Source organism: Parasteatoda tepidariorum, chromosome 6 (genome assembly GCF_043381705.1).
Source record: "Parasteatoda tepidariorum isolate YZ-2023 chromosome 6, CAS_Ptep_4.0, whole genome shotgun sequence".
NCBI lineage: Eukaryota > Metazoa > Arthropoda > Arachnida > Araneae > Theridiidae > Parasteatoda > Parasteatoda tepidariorum.
Window position 1 is genome coordinate 40,807,663 of NC_092209.1, and position 21,335 is coordinate 40,828,997.

Consider the following 21,335-nt stretch of genomic DNA (forward strand, 5'->3'; position numbering starts at 1 on the left):
GAGAATTAATATATGCTATAGAACTTTATTCCACATCGTGAATTAAATAATGAAGCTCATTGTTGAAGTGACCATTTTCTTTATACTTAAATTATATTCGAAGTTCATCATATATATATATATATATATATATCANATTTAATACAATCAAAATATATATGAAATGGAAATGATAAAAATTGTAAAATAAATAGCAATAAATAGCAATGCTTATTGGTGTAAGGGTGAGCTTCTACTCTTCATAACATTTATGATACGAGATTAAATCCGCTGGAATATTAAAGGCCTTTTTTGTATTATACTAATGAATGCTTCAGCAGATTTATTCCAGACATTCAACGGTTAGATTGCAAATATACGTCAGACATATTTATCAATGAAAAATTTAAGTAATCTGAATGAAATTATGCAGAAGTAAAGATATTTTCGTTATAAAACTGAGTTTATTTACTGATTGTGACATGCACGAAATACAGGCTGGAATTAGTATTATCACTAAAGGTGAATGGATAATGGGTCAACTGTTAGTGGTTGTGATTTTCTCAAGAAATCATTTCTTAATTTTGTAACGAGATTGTGTATATCTTGTGGTTTAAAGGAGACATTTTCCTAGACTTTTGTTATTTTGTCTTAAAAATAATACTCTGTTTATATATTTTGGAACGTATTTAACCATAATATCGTTCCAATGTCCGGCAACTATACTTTCATAGCTTTATAATAAAATAAGCTCACCGGAAAAAAATCATTAGAAATCATTGGGGAAATTATTAAAAGTATAATTTAATTTCAATTAACTTGGTCTCTAAACTTTATTGTGTATCTCTGGGATTCTATCCCTGGTGGTTGCTTGAAGATCACCCAGGTTTAGTTCAATGAGTATGAAATTTCGTGGTAAGTTAAGGCATCCGATGCGCAATGCTGAGTACATTGCAGCCATTACACTATTGGTCATAAAATTGGTGAAACTTAACCCACTTAATAACTTCTGCAACTTTTGTCATTTTGTTTAGATGTAAAGAATTGAATTAGGCAATAACAAATCTTAGATAAGTAATTAAATCCTCCAAGCATTGAGTCCCCATGTAAAATTGTACTGAAAGTTCCCTGGTACGCATTTCCCATTCAACAACAGAACCAAGCATATAGGAAAGCCTGCTTCTAGAACTTCGAAAAAAGACGAATCTAACGCTCAGAGGGTCACTACGAAGAATTTGTGTATTTTAAAAAATTTTAAAGATTTAATTGTATTATAATTGTACTATATTGTTTAAACTAATTAAAAGTGATTTAAACGACATAAAAAAACTGCCTTAATTTATAAAAAAACAAAGATATTTATCAAATATCTAAAATCAGATAATTATATAATTGTAAATTATGTAAAAAAACTGATTTCAGAATAGTGTTGGTTCAGTTTTGTCTGAAACAATCAAAAGAGAATACGATGCTGTAGGATTGGAGGATATTCTGATTGGAGGAAATTCTGATTGGAGGAAATTCTGATTGGAGGATAAAATTGTATTTTAAATCCTTCGAAAGAAAATATTCCCATTCACCGTTATTTTATTTTAAAAAATGAATTAAAAATGATTAAAACATATTTGGAATTTCCCCTCCATATTCACACCTTTTATAGTTGTATTTTGTAAGGAGGAAAAAGGCCTCTTAAGTTCCGCGTCAAGCATTATAATTACGACGTTTTATCCAATGTTCATAACTTCTATGCGGTTGCAAGTTGATAGATTTCGCAGAACAATTAAAATATAATAGGGTGTGTGAGTCTTCATAAAACCAGTTAAATATTCTTTCAGCTTGATAACTTTGCTGTTGTCATCTTACAAAAATAAAGGTACAAATCTGCAGTTTCATCACAAAGATGTGAAATAAAAGATCTGATCACGAAACATGTCGGTTCACGCTAGTGATTGTCTCCGTGAACTGGCCTGAAACATAACACAAAATATATCCTTAAAGCCAGAGCTGTGCAGTCGGTATTGAGAGTACTACTCCTGATTATACTGAGAATTTGACACCAACTTATTGGAATCTTTCCAGGATGTTCAAAAGAAATTTAGATATTAAATTCAATTCGTAATTAAACTATTGGATATAAATATGTTTGATTCAAAATTACATTTTGTATTTCAGCATATCACTTGGGGATTAACCTTACGAAATATATTTGTATAAAATATTGAAATTGCACAAAACCACTATTAGAAAAGATCTAAGTATCAATATCACACCAAACCACACTCTTGCACACTCAAATTTGTAAACATCTTATTATAAAAAGTGTTTTTAGGAAACATTCTGATATACTACAAATGATGGTGGAATTCATTCGGATATCTCTTTAATTTAATTTTTGAATGTGAAATAAATTTAATATTGGCATCGAAGTAATTTTAAATGGTACGAACAGTTTTTTTTATAATTTATAATTTAAATAATTGTCACAACATTTCTTTGAGTAATATTTTTATCCACATTTTAATAATAAATATTTGTTCATATGACTTTGACTTAAAATTCGTTTCTTGTTTTAAACTGTAGGATCTATATGAGCAATTTTACAAATAAACGCCAATTAGGCGGCCAAAAAAATAAAAAAAATTGGGGGAGGGGGGCACGCTATTTCAACCTGAATTTCCTTCTTTTTTACACCCTAAAAAAGCAAGAAGAAATCGCGAACATAGAAATTTTTTCTTTGTGACATACTTTAAATGACAAAATACCAATTTCAAATTTTTCCCGATTTTTTCAATTTACGAACTTCGATTAAATTTTTTTACTTTTGTTTTTTATACTAAAATATAGTCTTATAGTATGAAATCTTTATAAATGCATTTTAAAGAAACATTATAATAATATTATATTTATGTAAAAATCGCTTTATCTGAATAAATGGCTCAGATTTATCTGAGCCATTTATTTTAAAATTGGTATTTTGTCATTTAAAGTATGTCACAGAGAAAAAACTCCATGTTTAAGATTTTTTCTTGCTTTTTTAGGGTGTAAAAAAGAAGAAAATTTATGTAGAAATAGCGTGCCCCCCCCCCAAAAAAAAGAATTTTTTTTTGGCCGCCTAATTGGCGTTTATTTGTAGAATTGCTCATATAGGAACCAACCGGGATTGGAGTTGATTTTTTTCTTCCAACTGATCCTTACATTTAATACAATCAAAGTACTTCTTTTGGTTGGAAGGATTAAGTCTTTGTCAGATAAGCCTATTACAGTTTAACTTTGAATTACGGTCCAATCTTAATAAAGTCTTAAAAACTTTTCAAGCTACCGATAATATGATATATCGCTGTACCCATTTTTCTAAGAGTCTAAGGATGTGAATTTTCCAGTACTTTAATCCCATAATCGGTTTTATCCCTAAATTCATAACACAAGTAGGCAGTTAATGTAATTCAGTGAGAAAATTTAAAATATTATTAACTTACTTTTAAATTGTAACACGTCTAATATATTGCACTTAAATTATATGTTAGGTAACATTATAATGATAACTGCATGTTTTTCGAAATATATACTGTTTTTTTATTGCATTTTTTATTAGATAAAGATTAAACACGAAGAATATTAAACCTTATTTTCGAGAGTAAACGGAAGTTAGTTTTTAATTTGATATAAATAATCCGCTTTATCCCTATAACGCAAGTGTGTAGTTGATTTCATTGAGTGAGAAAATTTAAAATAGTATTAACCTATTCTTTTAATTGTAACATAGCAATTATACTGAAATTTGAAAGCAAAATTATATGTTATATAAGATTATAATAATATCTACATGCTGGTACGTAATATATATTATTTTTCTATTGCATTTTTTATTAGATAAAAATTAAACATAGAGAATGCTGAACTATTTTTCCGAGAATCTAAGGAAGTGAATTTTTTCTATAACTTATTTTCTTCTGAGTATCATTACGCAAGTAGGTAATTAGTTTCATCCAGTAAGAAAATTTAAAACAGTATTAACTTATTTTTTAATTATAACATGTCTAATATATTGCAATTAAAAATAAAATTATATGCTATATAAGATTATAATGGTAACTACACGATTGGACGCAATACATATTGCATTTTAAGTATATTTTTTTATAAGATAAAAATTAAATACTTTAGTTTCACGAACGTTATGAAATCAAATCTGTGATTTTTTACAGTGTCATATATTTATGGTAACAAAATAACATTGGAGAACTAAGTCACCTTTTTTAGTGATCTGTGGCATGGGTTTGCAATAAAACATGATACCAATAAGCTTTTATGGTTTGATCTGCTGTAAAGAATGAAGAGTTGAAAGATACTTTGAACAGTGAATACATTTTCCTTGAATACAGTGGTTTCTTTGGAGAGCTTCCAGCTGCTTTATTTACCTCTTGTTGCAGAACGTGCGAAGTTGTTGATCAATTTACAGAAAAGGTGCGCCGTTTTAAGTAACTTTTAGTCTAATGGTCAATTTTAAATAACAGAAAAATGCATTTTTTCTTCTTTTCTTAAGAAAATATGATGCTCGGTAATTTTCACACTTAGATGATATATGTACTTGTTAAAAGTATATAAAATATTTAAAATAAAATCAAGAAATGCTTTGGGTATTTAAATATTTGTTTATAGTGTTTCTAAATTCAACGTTTGATTTGATTGATAATTTGTCTCGAACATTTAAGCAATATTCGAAAATTCTGTTAAAATTACCAATCTATATTTTGTATGCCATGCTCAAAGGTTTATGATAAAATCATCAAATTTTACCATATTTACCAAATTTTTTCTCTTATTATAAAACTATACTTGATTATTTTCCAACTCCCAACTAGAGAATGACCTTCCGTCATAGAGGTCTCTGAAGGGCAGATTTGTTGGCCACTCTTTCAGAGGCACTATATTAGGTGGGTCAATGTTGCTCACACATTAAGAACAGATAGTACAGAGAAGGAAAGAAAAATCCATGCCTTGGCCACGATTCGAACCCAGTACCTTTCGCATGCAAGGCTAGTTCCCTGACCCCTACGCAGGCCGGTCGCGGATATACTTTATTGTTAATCTTACCAAAATCAGTACAAAAGCACTTCGAAAAAAATGCTTAGCTTTTTGCTTTTTTCAAAGACACTGAAACATGAAAAATTGTAGCATTTTCTGGTCGTTTTTAACATACTCTTTCACTCAGAGCACAAATATTTAGTTTTGAACTGTTTCTAATCATCCCAGAAACATGAATTCGATGAGCCTGATTAAATATTCGTTTTCATTTATAGGATTCCTTCTTGTTAAAGAAATTTTTCACTGTGGTTTTTATACTTTTTTGCTATTAAACCAATCTTTTTAGTAAAATTATAGCTTAGTAGATGGTTATTAAAATAAACAAAAAGTGAAACATTTATTTTTCGTTTCGTAAATTGGTAATTGCTGTTGTTTATTTATGAAAAATATTTCCAATATAGAGCCGAAAGTTATGTAAAAGAAAAAAATCCCGCTGAGTTAGATATACATTAAACGAATAAAAGTAAAATAATTTCCTATCACCATCTCATAAGTAAATGAGGAAAAAAAAAGGATTAGTGGAATGAAAATAAATGTACCAAAAATGCCCACTTTTAAATCCGGATAAGTATACTTTCAGTTAAGCTTCATTCATTTAGTAAAAATTATAGATGTATTGAAATAATTCAGAAAAAGATACGGGCATATTTATTTAACTGCAAAACATGAAATATGATGCACATCAGAATCAAAATGGGAGAAATATAAAAATCTAGATCTTTGAAATCTTTTTTTAAGAAACACGAGGAACTGGTAAGCGTCAATAACGAGACTTACGAGAACATAATACATTTCTGTGCAATCATTAAGAGAAATTACTTATGCAAGGTACATGAGTAATAATTTAAAATTCAATTCATTCTAAGTTTCTGTAATTATTTTTATGTGTAGTAAGTATTAATTTTTTTATTTCTTAATTTGCATCAGATTTTACCATATGTAAGTCACTTTATTATTCGCTTCAGACTTGATAAATTCTCTAAATATTTTGGCACCTGATTTATGGCAAATGATGCATGATGTGATTATTTTATTTCTTCCATTGAGTTAGAATTGGACTTATGCTAGTCCCCCAAGACCCTTAGTGTTATTTAAAAAAAGTGATACAAAATTCAGGAAAAAAACTGATTATTACAACTGATTATTAAGTATAATGAGAGCCATGATGGCTCAGAGGATAGAGCGTTCGCTTTCCAATAAGGTAAATCAGGCTTGAATCCTAGAAATGATCTATATGAATTACGTATCCGGCTGGCACCGACCACAGTCCTGACGTAAAATATACTCAGTGGCAGACGAATAATAGGTTAGAGTTCTCTTGTTGCCAGGTTAACAGTGGGAGGTTTTTGTGGGTTTCCTCTCCATGTAACTCAAATGTGGCTTAGTTCCCTCAAGAAGTGCAAATTTCTCCCAATACTTGATCGAGCAGTTTCCTTGTCTTTGGGATTGGGTTCAAAATTACAAGGTTTAGGAGATGAACATTAGAAGTCGTAAACCCAAAATTGAATCCACTGTTCAATGACAGTTATAAAATAAAATAAAATGAAATGAGTATAATGATAAAATAAATGCAAACTAAATTTTTTTTCTTAAATTTTCAGAAATGCAAAACTTTTTGAACTATTAATAAAGTAAATTTTTAAGATCTAAAAAGTATCAAGACCCATTTATTTAAATAATTTCTTTTCATAAATATTACATATAATGAAAGAGTTTAATAAAATAGTAAGTTTTTGAAAAAAAATCAAGAGTAAAAAATAAAAATTCATAAATGTAAAACTTTAAAACTGTATAATTCTCTGTAACAGTATGATTCAATCTATATACAGAATTTAAAAAATCATTTTCCAAACAATGCATTCAATTTTATCATTTTTTGTTCATTCAATTCGACACAGGTAATCAGAAGGAAATATAATAACAAATTAGGCAATGCTTAATATCAGACTTACATATGACAAAAATGCAGTATCATAAAGCAACGTATGTTTGTTTCTTTTAAATACTAAGCCCAAACGTATCATTTTTAATAAAACGCTAAAAATTTACGTTAATGAAAACTTTCGTAATGAACTAAGGAAACATTAATTAGTTTTTTACCTACTCAAAATACCATAACTATAAAATATTGATTTTAGTACATATACATAGTTTTCAAGAATTAAATCCCTAAGTGCAAAGGTTTAAGTCATTTAAGCTTTACGTATATGAAATTCTTTATAGTACCTTGCATTGAAATTTCACCTTAGGCAAAATATCCACCTAAATGATTGAAATTTACTCTTAACGGTAAAACAAAATATTAGTCATATATAATTCACCCACATCGAGAAAAATAATGGTCAAAACTACCTGAATATTTTAAAATTTACCGTGTTCGTGGCCTGATGGAAACACCAAAAAGCTCCATAACTTTCACTGGAGTGTTTTTGCATGGATTTATGTAAAATTAGCAATAAAATAAAACTTTATAATACGTGATAAAATTTGTCAAATACGCAAAAATTTAGTATTTTTATCATGATAGCTTATAGCATGAAGTAAAAACAATTTATTTGTTTAAATGTACTTTTCAGTCTTGCATTTTTTGTTAAATGTTTGGAAGTAAGAAATATAATTTTGAAAACCAGAATTTCCAGAAAAACCGTTACTATTTGAACGAAAAAATTATTTAATGAATGCTTAGATACCACACATTTTGGTATTTATTACTTGATCAATGTTTCTATTTACTGGAAATGTAATTACTACAGAGCACGGTAATTTTACCAGACTTGTTTTCTCTATAGAAATGCCTATAATATTTACTACTCATAAAATAATCAAATTCTACTCAAATTGTTTTGAATAAAAATTTAAAAAATATTTCTAATTGCTTCTAAAATGTAAATTAATGTAAATTTTTCTTTTGAAAATATATAAAAAAATGGAAAAAATAAAATTAAACCAAGACCCTTAAAAATATAATTTCTCTAATATATTCACCAGCAAAAAAATCATCCACAATAATTGACGTTTAATAAGCAATATCATGGGATTTCTTTTTATTATGTTTTAAAAATTTGTATATATTCATACAATTATAAAAATTAAAAAATTTATATGAATTTGTCTTTTTGATTAGTTAAATAGCAAAAATTTAGTTGTATTTAACAGATGTCTTTTCACATTTTTTTTATTTTGTTTAAATATTGAAAATGCTAATTCATATAAGTTTCTAAAATATTATTTTTAAAAAGCATTTTTGCCTTAAATTTAATGAGTATATAAGATATTCCAGAAATTTTTTTAAGAATTGTAAAGTTACTTTTTAATTTTCATTACTTTTCGCACCACTTAAATAGTTTACAGGAGTGTCGCTGATTGTTAAAAAAACTGTGAATACTTTAAACAATAAAAATAAAATAAAAATAAAGTAGAATAATATTTAATGGCATTTATATTTACTGCTAATTACATGTAGGTAGTCTTTAGAAGAGAAAATTCAAATTAAAAACATGTTCATATTTTAATATAAAATCAAATTACTTCAATGCTAACATTAACTGCCCTGTATAATTCTGAAAGTTGTGAGCGAATAAAATATTTTAATAAATCAAATAAGCAGATGAATTATTTTTAAAGCACCAGCAAATCAAGTAATATATATTCAATTGGAATTGCAATAACTTTACTAAAATTTATTAAGCGATTGTGCAAGAAATCATTAGTATTCAATAAGAAATTGAGAATCTGCAATCAGAAAGTTGTCTCAAATTAAGGGAAGACAGTTTCCTCATTTACTTATTCATATTTCTGATGTTATAACAATAATTTAAATCACTATATTTCAAATTTAAAGATACTAAATAACAAATAAATATAAATGAAAATTAGATTTAAAAAAATGAGATTAACTTAAAATACAGGTTTGCATAATTTTGCATAAACTAAGCTTTTGATATGAAACAACTATGAGTTTATCAGAACTACTATATTTCTTATTACATTTAATTTAAAATTGAAATAAATAAATGCATACACTGATTTTTTTAAATGCAAAAATAAAAAATATTTATGATATTTTAAAATGGAAATGAAAAATAAAACAGCTCAAATATAAATTTTAACTATTAAAAATTATATGTTGCATTTTAGCAAGCAACTAAAATGGGAGAAATCATACATAATACAAATACTTCTGTAAATTACTTAAAACTTCTGTAACTTAATTAAAAGCGTTCCCCAACTTCATTTAAACTTCATAAATTCACTTAAAGTAATTTAATATTGACATTGTACTAAATCTACGAAATTTGTCTAAATTTTAATTTAATTTTACTAAAATTAATGGGAAAATTAAAATTATTTGTTTGAACAATATTATGCGCAAATGAAATTTGGAAGCTAAGAAAGATTGCATTTCCCAATAATTTTGATTAATTTATTTTGTTTTGAAATTAGGGTATATGTGTTTTGATTTTTAAGTTAGTTCTGTTAGTTTGGGTAATTTTTGTTGCATAAATTCAAAATATGAATACAAAAATATTGTTTGATAAAATTTCATGAAAATTAAATTTCATCGTGTTTAATTTGATTGATTCATAATTTCAAGCTTTAGGATAAAAAATATTTAAAAAATCTTGATATGAGATATGTATAAATGAAGCGCAAATATTTGATGAAAAAATAGTATATTAAGACGAGCAATCTTAATTTACTCTTTAGAAATGTTAATAATAGAAAGCTTAATTTAGCAGGAATTGTTTTCACAGCTTAATAAATATAAATATAATTATTTTGAGTATTTATTTAATGGTTAATGCAGGCAAAAATATGTTATAAAATACGTGAAAATATGTTATATGTTAGAAAAATGTTATCATCATATTTATAGCAAACACTTTATTTTCCCCTAAAAAGGCCTAAGAATTTAAGAAAAAATTTCACGTACTCAAAATTAATTTTAAACAAATGTCATGCGGATATCTTTTAAGAATAATTTTTACTAATACAATGTTTCGTTGTAATGTATTAAATTAATTGAAAAATTTATGCAGAATTTGTTAAGATTGAATAAAGGTTTTTTGAAATATTTTGCGTTTTTTTAATTAGTCACAATGCTTTATATTTTATTTATTTAAACTATATTATATCTTTCAAAAATATTTTTTTTAAATTGATGAAATTTACTTACTCGTTCATATGCCACTTGGTTGTACATTTCCTAGTTTATTATCAAATACTACTCTCGTATGCCTAGGCAAAATTTTTCTCATCATTTTTCCACCAGCTTTCTTATTCATCACTTTTTCATAAACAAAAGAAAAAGCTAATCTTTCTTCAAAACAAATGTTCTTGCTTTCAAAAACTTTCATGTTTAGGTTCATTTCAAAAACGCACAAGTAAATAAAAAAAATAAAAAAATACTAGTAAAAGTTTTTTTGGCGATCACGAGAGATTTAATTTACGCCAGTCAAATATTATGTCACCAGCATTAATTAATCCGTCAAACATAAAAACAAGGAAGACAGCAGAAAAAAAAATCGCCAAGCTTGCTCTATTTTTAAAACACTTTGCCACTTGGTTTGTGAACAAGTACGCTTTTACCACTTATTTTAAACATTGTCATCTTCCTCAGCAGATCATCATAGCTCGTTGCTACGCCTACGCTAGTTTGCTACTGCCACTTTTACTCGAGCGGCCATCTGTTAGCTTTTGTGTGTAGTTTATTTTTAGTTATGTACTTTAGTTTTCTTGGCATCCATCTCGCTATGTTTGTGTGTGCGCACATTCCCCTTTAAGAAAAGAACGCCATCTCTTTTATTATGGTCTAACTACTGCACAAAATAAAACGAAGAAAAAAGGGAATGAATCACGTTTGAATTGCGGGAATTTCTCTCTCCGTCAACAATCTTATTCTTTTCTTATCAAATTTACGTCTTGAAGGAATTCCAAATATTGATACCAGGAAAAATGGGACGATGTGAAAGTTTTAAAATAGTTTTTTTTTTCTTTGTGTGTGATCGAATTTAAGGTTGAGGAAGTTTTATTTATCGAAGAATTATAATGAGTTTGGCGAAGTTCATTTAAATTGAAAGAATTTAAAAATTGCAAGAAATGGCGAAGATGAAAGGATTTAGAATAACGATTTTTTAATAAAATGCTATGTAAATAATAAGATATTATAATTTTTTTTTTCAAATTTTAAAATTGGAACATATTGCAAAAATGACATCAAATCAAAGTCCTATTTGAGATTTAAGAAACATTTATTTCCAAACACTATTTTATAAAATTACTTTTAGAAATATCGATAAATTATATATGTTTTCATATTTTATTATTTCTTTAAAATATAAATTGGATTTTTTGCACTGTGTAAGGCATACATTAAAGTCTGACTAATGTAAATGCATTTTAAATTGACTTATCAAAAAGTACTAAGATTCGGCACTATGAAAGGGCAGAAGAACTTAATCATGCTTATTACCGCCAAAGATATTTAAATTGTAAATATTTGAAAGTTTTTCTAAGTACTAGATTTAAACAAACATCAAAAATAAAATTTTATTTATATACCATCATTTAAAGTGTATGATTTGGTAAACAAATGATAAACTCCTACGTAAAAATTTGAGTATAGCAATGCAAAAGTAAATAAAAAAATAAAAAAGTTTGCACGAAATATAATAAACACTTTGTACAGATACACTAAACACTTTGTACAGATTTGGGCGATGAGTTTTACAATATTTGTTCACTGCAGTCGATCTATAGAATTGTGTAATTAAATTTAAGAGGTACAATGGTATGGTTGAATTAGTATCCTATTTAAGATTGCAGAAAAATGAACAATATAATATTAAGTTTCAACACGTTTTAAAAAACTCCTTTTTACGATTTTTCAAAGACGTTTTCAATTATTTTTATGCAGGAACTAAATTCATTTAAAATATTTTCCATTTGAATAGTTTTTAAATTCAACTAAAGTGTAAAATTTTAAAGTATTAAATTTTAAAGTATTAAATTGAATTGTATAATATGATTACAGAGATACAAGGATAAAAATGCTGGTAAAATTTCTTTACAGTATGGTAATGATACTTCTATCAAAATAATTCATGATTCTGGTTCATAAAATAAAAATAAGTGGTATTTAAACTATTTATTTGGCCATTTATTGACCCTACTTTTTTTCTCAGAGTAAAATTCATTCAGCGTAAAATTCTCGTTACCAATGTTTTATTCCACAAATTGCACAAAATTCAAATAACATGCGAGTAAGCACTCTTTATAATAAGCATTTAACACAATGAAAAGAAGATAGTAAGTATCGGAATTTTGAAGAATTTAGAGACACCAATAAATTAATATTAAGTAGTTGCAAACTTTTACCACACTCAAAACAATACAATAAAAAAATTGTACCCAATCTAAAAATTTTCATTTTTTCTAACATATAACTTTAGCTTTAACAATATCAAGGTCTAAATGTTCATAGATTCAAATAATTTTACTGCTTTTTAAAAAGTTCGAAAGAATTTTTTTACACTAGAGATTTGGGAAACAACCAATTGTTTTGACATTAACTGAAGCATGAAGGTCATATGTTTTAAATTAAGATATTTTAGACATAAAAAAATAATTTGAGTTCGAAATACTAGTATTTTTTTAAATCTCATAGGAATATAAAAGTTTCACGATAATTCTTTTGTGTAAAGTCTTTTATATTTAGATATTTTAATCGAAGGAATATAAACTAGCGGTATTAAAAAATTCGTGAGGATTGACATCTTTCTTGTTTTTGCTACATCCAGTAGAAAAAAAGATTATTAATAATATTTTTTTGCATTTATATTTATTTAAAGATAAAATGATTATATTTTTTTCCAAAATATAAAGTAAAGTAATTTTGCTTGTTTTCGTGATCTGAAACTGATGAACAGAATCCAAAACGTTGCTTTACGTGTTTTAAATTTAAATTAAAAGTCAAAAATATAAAGAATATCTACACATAAACATAAACGTATCTACACATAAAAGAATGGTTTGAAAGTTTTTATGTTTATTTCATTCTTTCTGTATTCTGATCCCATTTTAATTAAGCAATGAACTTTCCCCACAATTATAAAACCAGTTTTTTTAAATATATTAATATGGATATTTTTTGTAATTATTTATTGTTTGGGTAAGAGCTGTGCAAAGCATTTTCAAATTGTAAGGTAAGCAAATTTCTGAAAGATTTTTTTTAATGGTGGGCACTTGGGATGTATTGTTCCATTGGTCAGGAGTGCCAGAACTGCTACTCTCTTCTCGTTTCCCAGTGAGCACTTGTGGAGAAGCCACGGAAGAGGAGCAGCGTCGCCCATGTCACACAACCACAAACCCATTTAAATGGCGGATCACATTCGCACAATCACACAAATGTGAAAGTACATAGAACTCAGAGAGAAAGAAACATCCATGCCCTGAGCGGGATTTGAACCCGCAACCATCGACTCCGCAGTCAGACACGCTAACCACTCGGCCACCTGGTCGGCTCTGAAGAATTTTAAACTGTGTGACGTGAAAAAAATCCAAATTTTTTAGATAACAATTAAATAATTTCCCAGAAATGAAATTTAAAAAATACGAAATTTTTAAATGTGATCCCACAGAATTCTTCACTTAATTTTGTTCAAAGTTCGGATTGTCGTTAAAAATTGTCCAAATAAAATGCATTTTAATTGTCAATAATCTAAAAATCAATTTTTATTTTATTATATTTTCGTTAAGTTTTTTTTTTTTTTTTTTTAATTTTGTGGAACATATTTTATATTTTTTTCCCGAACTGTTTCAGAGGTAAAGCGAATCCGTACATTTAGCTTTAAAGGCGTCAAACCAAATGTTGCGTAATAGGGAAAAGTTGAGAGACTTCTGAAACACGTAAAAAATTCAAAACCGTGCCAGCGTTGAAAGTAAGGCAGAAAAGTTTATATTTTATTCAGAGCGACGTGTGAGCTGTTTTCTAAGAAGCATACTAACACGGATAGAAGTATATTTCAAATATGAAAAGTACAATTTTGAAGAAAAACGAATAGCACTTTATTATTAAAAGCTGAAAAAAGGGCGGATTCAAACAATTTGACAACCTGTGAGAGCAAGTATTGGGCATTAAATGACAGATTTATTAGCGTTTATGTCTTTTATTACTGAGGGCTGGGATACCCTGGTTTGTAGGACGTTGGACTTGTGTTCCTGGGAACGGGAGTTTCAATCCAGCCAAAAGAAGAATCCCCGTGAATTAAATGGTAACAGGTGAGCTCTAAATCTGTCTGGGACACAAATTCCTTGAAGTTCCCATAATAAATCAATGCCTCATGGGGTATTGATCTAGGCATTGTCTTCTGGATTTTGTTCAAAATTGCAAGGCTACGCAGTCGAAAATTGGTAACCGTAAATTCAAAATTTGGGTTTGTAGTTCAACGATGGTATATATTATTATTGAGAATTGTGGTAGCTTAGGGGATAGAGCATTCGCCTCCCAATGAGGTGACCCAGGCTCGAATTACAGTGGTGGCTGGGTGATACGAATTCTGCTACTTACTCGCACCGACCACAGTGCTGACGTAAAATATCCTCAATCGTAAACGGATCAGGGGTTAAAATCTGCTTGCATTCGGGCTATCCATGGGAGGTTTTTGTGGTTTTCCTCACCATGTAACACAAATGTGGGTGAAGAAGTATTTCAAGAAGTCTAGATTGTCTCAATGCTTGATCCAATTTTCCTTCGTCCTCTGGATTGGGCTCAAAATTTGAAAGCTATTGTTTTGAATATTGATAGTCGTAAATTCAGAATTGGGTCGCCTGCTCAACGCTGGTTATAAAAAGAATAAATTAGTAATTACTGTAAAATTACTCAACATAAAAAAAATAATTTGTAATGTAGCGTAGGCGTAACTGGAAGGGTTTAGATTAGTACTTAAATTATTTCAAGGTTATCGAACTTTCATTACATTAATTGTATATAAATTCCGTTATCTAACGTAGTTACTGTTATACGAGTAATAGTTTGGGATTGGTCGGGAGCCAAATTTTACTAAAGAGAAACGAAACAAAATTTTCCTCTAAGGAGTAAGCAATGCATCTGTACCTGGTAGTATTTCAGATCTATAGATATGTATTAATTTTTCTAGCTTTAAAGGTACAGACTATTCAAAGTATTCATTATTCGATAAAATACTGTTAATAAATGCATAAAGTTTGAGAAACTTAGATTTTAAAAATTACAAGAGTGATTTAATAAAATTGTATCAAATTATTTAGACAAAATAGTGATTGATTTAATGCAATGTTAGTTTATTTTGCTACAAAATATTTCTTATAAAAAAATTCCCAAATGATCTAAAATGAAAGTTATATACTAAGAAAAAAAGATGGTAAAAACTGCGAGAATATGGAAAAATTTAGCATGTTTCTGCCTCTATGGGAACACCAAAAACCAACATAATGTTTATCGAAGTGTTTTCGTAAAATTAATAATAAAATATTGTTTTTTAAAATGTGTTAAAATTTGGAAAATGTGGTAAAATTGGGTAATTTTATTATGATTCCTTAGAGCACAGCAGAAAGACTCTTTATACGGTCTCAGATACTTTATACTCTATAGTTTACGCTTCAGTTCTGGATTATTCTTAAATATGTGGTAATAAGAACTAAAATTTTGAAAAAACGAAATTCCGGTAAACCGTAACCATATGAACGGAAAAATTATTAAATTAATTGTTTAAATACCGTATATTTTGGTTTATATAATCAGAATTATTTTTTTATTAGAAATGTCTTTACCAAACAATGCGGTAATTTTAAATGAATTATTTTCTCTGCCTATGTTTATAGTTAAAAGGAAAAATTGCCAAATGAATCGTTTAAATACCGCATATTTTAGTATTTATAATGAAAATAATTGTTTCTCACCAGAAATGCCTTTACCATATAGTACGGTAATTTTACCAGAATTGTTTTCTCCGTCTACGTGTTTAGTTAAGGAGCTGAACTATTTTCCCCAATAATCAATTATTTATGCAAAATTTGGTGTAGTTTGCGTGTACTATGATCAGGAAAAAGAATAAATTATCTTGTACAGTAAACATGATCGGGGTACAGTTGATTTCGGTACTGTTGACATGATTTCTAACCAAAAAGTAAAAAAAAAGGAAAAAAAAAAAAAAAAAAAAAAAAAAAAANAATAAAAAAAAAAAAAAAAAAAAAAAAAAAAAAAAAAAAAAAAAAAAAAAAAAAGCAAGATTTGAGAAAAACTTAGTTTTATATGTTATTCCATTTCGGTGTTTTTTGTTCTCCATGTTTAACAATTTAGAAAATGTTCCATTTAACACCTAACTTCCTTAGGTACATGGACTCAATCTTTACTCAACGGTTTTAATTAAAAGTTTTTTTTTAAAATTTAAATAAGCCCGTTATATATATCGACAGTGTTTCAAAGTCAAAAATATTTTTAAATTATTAGTTTTAAAAGAGTAATTCTTTCAAAATTTGAGTAAACAGAGTTATTTTCTATTAGAGTTTGGAATATTTATTTATTTGTATTGAAAAAAAAACTTTTAGCAATTATAATCAATCAAAATATTTCTCATTCGACAAAAAAGATCCGAATTCGTACAGAATTCTCATTGGCGAACATTCAGATGGCGAAAAACCAAGTTGTCCTTTGCCAAATGGTCATTCATCCAAAATATCTACAGTAAACAAAATACTATTTCTCAAAATCATTGCCAACGTACATAATGATATTATAAATTTTTTCGATGAAATGCCAATGTTTGTGGATCTGCATTGCTGTAACTATTATAATACTGACTGAGATGGCAAAATATTATTATTAAATCTACAGCATCTATATGAGGTAACACAACGCGTAAATAATCTATAACTTTATTGTTCTATGAACTATTCCATGTTTTGAACTATAAGCTATTCATTTATCTATAGGTAAGTAGACATTTTAGCTATTTTTCTACCAGTACTTAATTTTGTGTTCTATTATTGAAATTTGTTGACCATTTAGTTGCTAAAATAATGAAGTATTTCGAACATTTGAAGCTTTAACTTAATGTTAGCTGAATTCATTTCTGAAAAAAGTACTTACATTTACTAAATTAGACAAATGTCTGGTATTTGCAGTAATATTAACAAAAACAGTTGTTATTTCAATATCTAATAGTTTTGCTATTTATGTAAATAATGTGTTTTTTATTTTTTTATTAAGTTAAAATAAAAATGTCCATCATTAAGTAACTCAAAATTATCATAATTATTTTTATTTATTATTTATTTCTTGGTAATAAAAATGATTTATTGTTTGTAAACTTTTATGAAATGTTTTTTGGTAATCTCGTAGTGATGTGTTACAAAATAACTTGTTTCTCTGTTAAAAGTGTTAATTGCATGCATCATGTTGTTTAACGTAACCATAATAAGTAACGTAATTACTTATCACGATAAATAACATTAGTAATATGATTAACTGATAAATGTGTTAGTCATTATGCTTTAATTTATTCGATCAATCATTAAAAAATGTTTATTGAAAGATTGATTGAAAAATTATTATTCACATTCGGACATTGAGGATGCGCCATTAAAATAATTAATTCTTAATTAGCATTTGTTATGTAAATATTGAGAAGATTACTGACAATGTGCAATGTGAATGAAAATCATAATTTAATAGGAAACAAAATATAAATTTGTAGAATTAGCCTAAGTCATGCAACAAAAATATTACTTGATGTTAAAAATTCAATTTCTTATAAAAATCTGTTGCAGAATAATGTTAAAATTTATTGATATACTCACGGGCATTAAAATAAGGACCTTGTTTATTCAAAATCTCAGTTCGAAAATAGACTTACAGATGGCAGCACCAATAAACTTCTGTTTTAGTTTTCTAAAGTCTAACGTATTACTTTTTAAAGTCATTGTTATCTCAAAAAAAAAAAAAATATTTAAAATTTAATTTGATTTTCAAATGCGCTTCAGAAAAATACAATAAACGTACAGGTCCAGCTGTTTCTACTCTTTTAAATATTTAAAAAAAAATTTTCTTAGTTGAATTGTGTACGTTCAACTAATTATGTCTGTAAATATATTTCTCCTTTGATATAAGTTAATGGCAGGGAAGAAAATTTTACCAACTTTTGTGTCCTTCCTCTGTTATGCACTAATTTTGAGACTCTAATTTTACAAGAAATTATATTTACATGAAATTATATTTAGAAGAAATTATTATTTTTATTCCATTTAAAATTTAGAGATGACAAGTTGCTTGATGCCTAAAAATGTTCTGAAATTTGCTTTTAATAAAAAACACTATTGGACATTAATATTTTTGGTTACAATTTGTATAGTTCAGAAAGAGATGTTCTAATCAAAATACTTAAAGCAACTTTTTCACAATGCTGTTATATTACTTGGACTTGAAATAATCTAAAATGGAAACTTTTAAGGTTTAAAAAGTTAACTAATAATTTTATAATACATGTTCACTATAAAGCATCTATTGAGTAATGAAGACGAGTTAATCAATTAAAACAATTAGAACTTTGTAAATTTTTCTGATATAGGTTTTTTTATTTCTGATTAACATAGTACATAATTTTAAAATTTTCAATTGAAAAAAATTTTTGTTACAAAATGCCATTTTTAAATGTGGTGAAAAATTAAAAAAAAAAATTATTTCGAGAATTTTATTATTAAAAAAAGCCATGAGAATTTAAAAAAAAATTAAAATTTAAAAGAGAGAATTAAAATTTAAAACCACATACTATGATATTTAAAAATTATGAAATTGATATACATTTGATTAATATGCGAATTGAAAATTTATATTGTTATTAACAATTGATTATTATAATGAATTTGTAGAAAAGTTTAAATTTTTTTTATTTATGAATAACGTAATTCTATTTTAATTGTAATTTTTCCTAATCTGAAGTTTGAAACTTGCTTTAATACTTGATCACATCAAATATATTTCAACTAAAACATTAAATCTGTCTTTCAGTTTCCACTTAGTAAGCATTTTTGGTGAATTACCCTAAAGGAAAAAAATATAAACACTAAGAAGAAAATCTGTATTGTAATGACATTTCTGCTAACTAAAAATAACTAAAAAGCTATTATTCTTGTATTAAAACCAAAATACCCGGTATTCAAATCAACAGTATTATTTTATATTCATATGGTAACGACTTACTGGAAATTCTGGTTTTCCAAATTATAGTTCTTATTACCTCACATTTTGTATAAAATAGAAAACTGAAAAGTAAGTTTATTCAAATAAATAGTTTTTATGTCATGCTCTAAAACATCATGATAAAATTAATACTAAATTTTACCATATTTACTAAATTTTATCATATATAATAAAACCATACTTTTTTGTTAATTTTACCAAAATCATTACCACAGCACATCGGTAAAAACTATGAAGCTTTTTGGTTTTCCCATAGTGCCTGAGACACGATATATTTTATCATATTTTGGTAGTTTAGACTATACCTTTTTTCTTGCACTTTGCTCATTGAAACTGACGTTTAATTAAGGAAGTCAAATTAATTTATAAATATTTAAATTTTTTGTTCATTTAAAGGTGTAAAAACTTATTTAAAGAATAATAATATTTGGAATTTAAAATTTAAAATTCGTTTTTAGTTTACCAAATGCAATTCAATGGTTTTTTATATTCTCCTTGGGGAACTAAATGAAACAAAAGAGTAACAAAAAGTATTCAAAAATAACTTTTATTTGAATCCTGTGATTAAATCGCTACCCAAAACGTATTGCTTGTATTAGTATTAAAAGTACCCATGTTTAGTACAATCATAATTTGAACTATTTAAATGGTGTATTAACACTATTCTAAGATAAAATCTCGTGGTTATGCAAACGTATTCATAATTGTGCATAAAGTTTAGTGTACTTTAAATTTCGCATGAACAAAATACAGCAGATATAGAAATGAACTTAGACAAACTATGTATCAGGTACTTATTTCACCTAGACACATAGTACAACAAGGCAATTGCCTAGACAAAATACTTAGCAGGTACAAATTACGATTTGATAAAATATATAAAAAGAAATCTCATTTATACAAAATATTGAGTGTAGGAAAATTAGTAGACATAGAATATAAGAATTAAATGAGTTAAGAATAGTTAGTCCTAAGAGGAAATAAATGATCTAATATGTTTATCAATATGTTTAAAAATAACCGGGAAATTAAATGATATATCCTTTTAAAAAGCATTACAAAAAATTTAAAAAAAATTCTTTACAATACATAAAATCATAAAATATATTTCTTCAAATTAAAAAAATTCATTTGACAAAAAATATAGAAAAAGTGGGCAAAGATGGCCTATTTAGAGTTCATTTCGATAATTGTTATCTATGATCTACAAAAAAACAATAAAATAAATTCTGAATTTCTGAAACTAAGAAGCTTGTATTAGAGTAAGAAAAAATATAAAGATTTCTTCTATTTAAGCATCAATTATTAAAGAATCCTATCAAAATATAAAACATAATATTTTCCATGGATTCCATATAAAATAAGCATTTAAACAAAATCCAATCGGCGAAAAAAAAGTGGAAAAAAATGGTTGATTTACACGAGTTCAGCACGTATCATCTTCACCTAATGATGTAATAAAAATAATACAGCAAATTGAGCATTCTATGAATTCGTCAGCAAGTGGCAGATAAGAGAAAATAGAATGATTCTGCCTGACAGTGATTGCTTTAAATAATCGATAATTCTGATTCTCTTTTCCGGAATGGTTATCTAGATACCACATCCGGAGTCATAAAGACACATCTTTCTACTCCCGCCACTATTCTGATTTCAATAAATATCAGAGATTTCACCATAAATACTAAAGAAACTAAACACTAGCTGTTTTATCGGTTTCTGGAAGTAATTTACAAGCGAACTATTTGAAGTTAGTTTTTTCTTGGCTGGTACATAAGTCCTGCACATGTTTTTGAAATTAGTTTATTTTATTTAGCGAAAGAAATAATAATTATTATAATTGTGGACTTCTATAAATGAAGTTAATAATTGTTTTTCTTTCCAGTGATATCAGAAAACTTAGGGTTTAAAATAAAGGATTAAATTTAAAGGTTTTAAAATTAAAGGTAAGACGCAAAATTTTTAAATCAGACTATTTAAGATTGCCCTATTAGTTTTTTAAACAGGACATTTGTCGTCTAAAATTATATAAGCT

The 21,335-nt window shown here is 26.8% G+C and overlaps 1 protein-coding gene across 4 annotated transcripts in view; it reads right to left on the bottom strand.

The window, feature by feature from the left end:
- LOC107455319 (potassium voltage-gated channel protein Shaker) overlaps window positions 1-21,335 on the bottom strand; it is a 657,874-nt gene that overhangs the window by 124,433 nt on the left and 512,106 nt on the right. The window contains exon 1 of one of the 4 annotated variants that reach the window (XM_043043588.2): window positions 10,241-10,736. The exons of the other annotated variants lie outside the window; for them this stretch is intronic. Coding sequence (XP_042899522.1) covers window positions 10,241-10,248 — 8 coding nt within the window. The 5' untranslated portion in view covers window positions 10,249-10,736. Of the gene's footprint in view, window positions 1-10,240; window positions 10,737-21,335 lie in introns of those variants that run through there. 4 annotated transcript variants of the gene reach the window in all.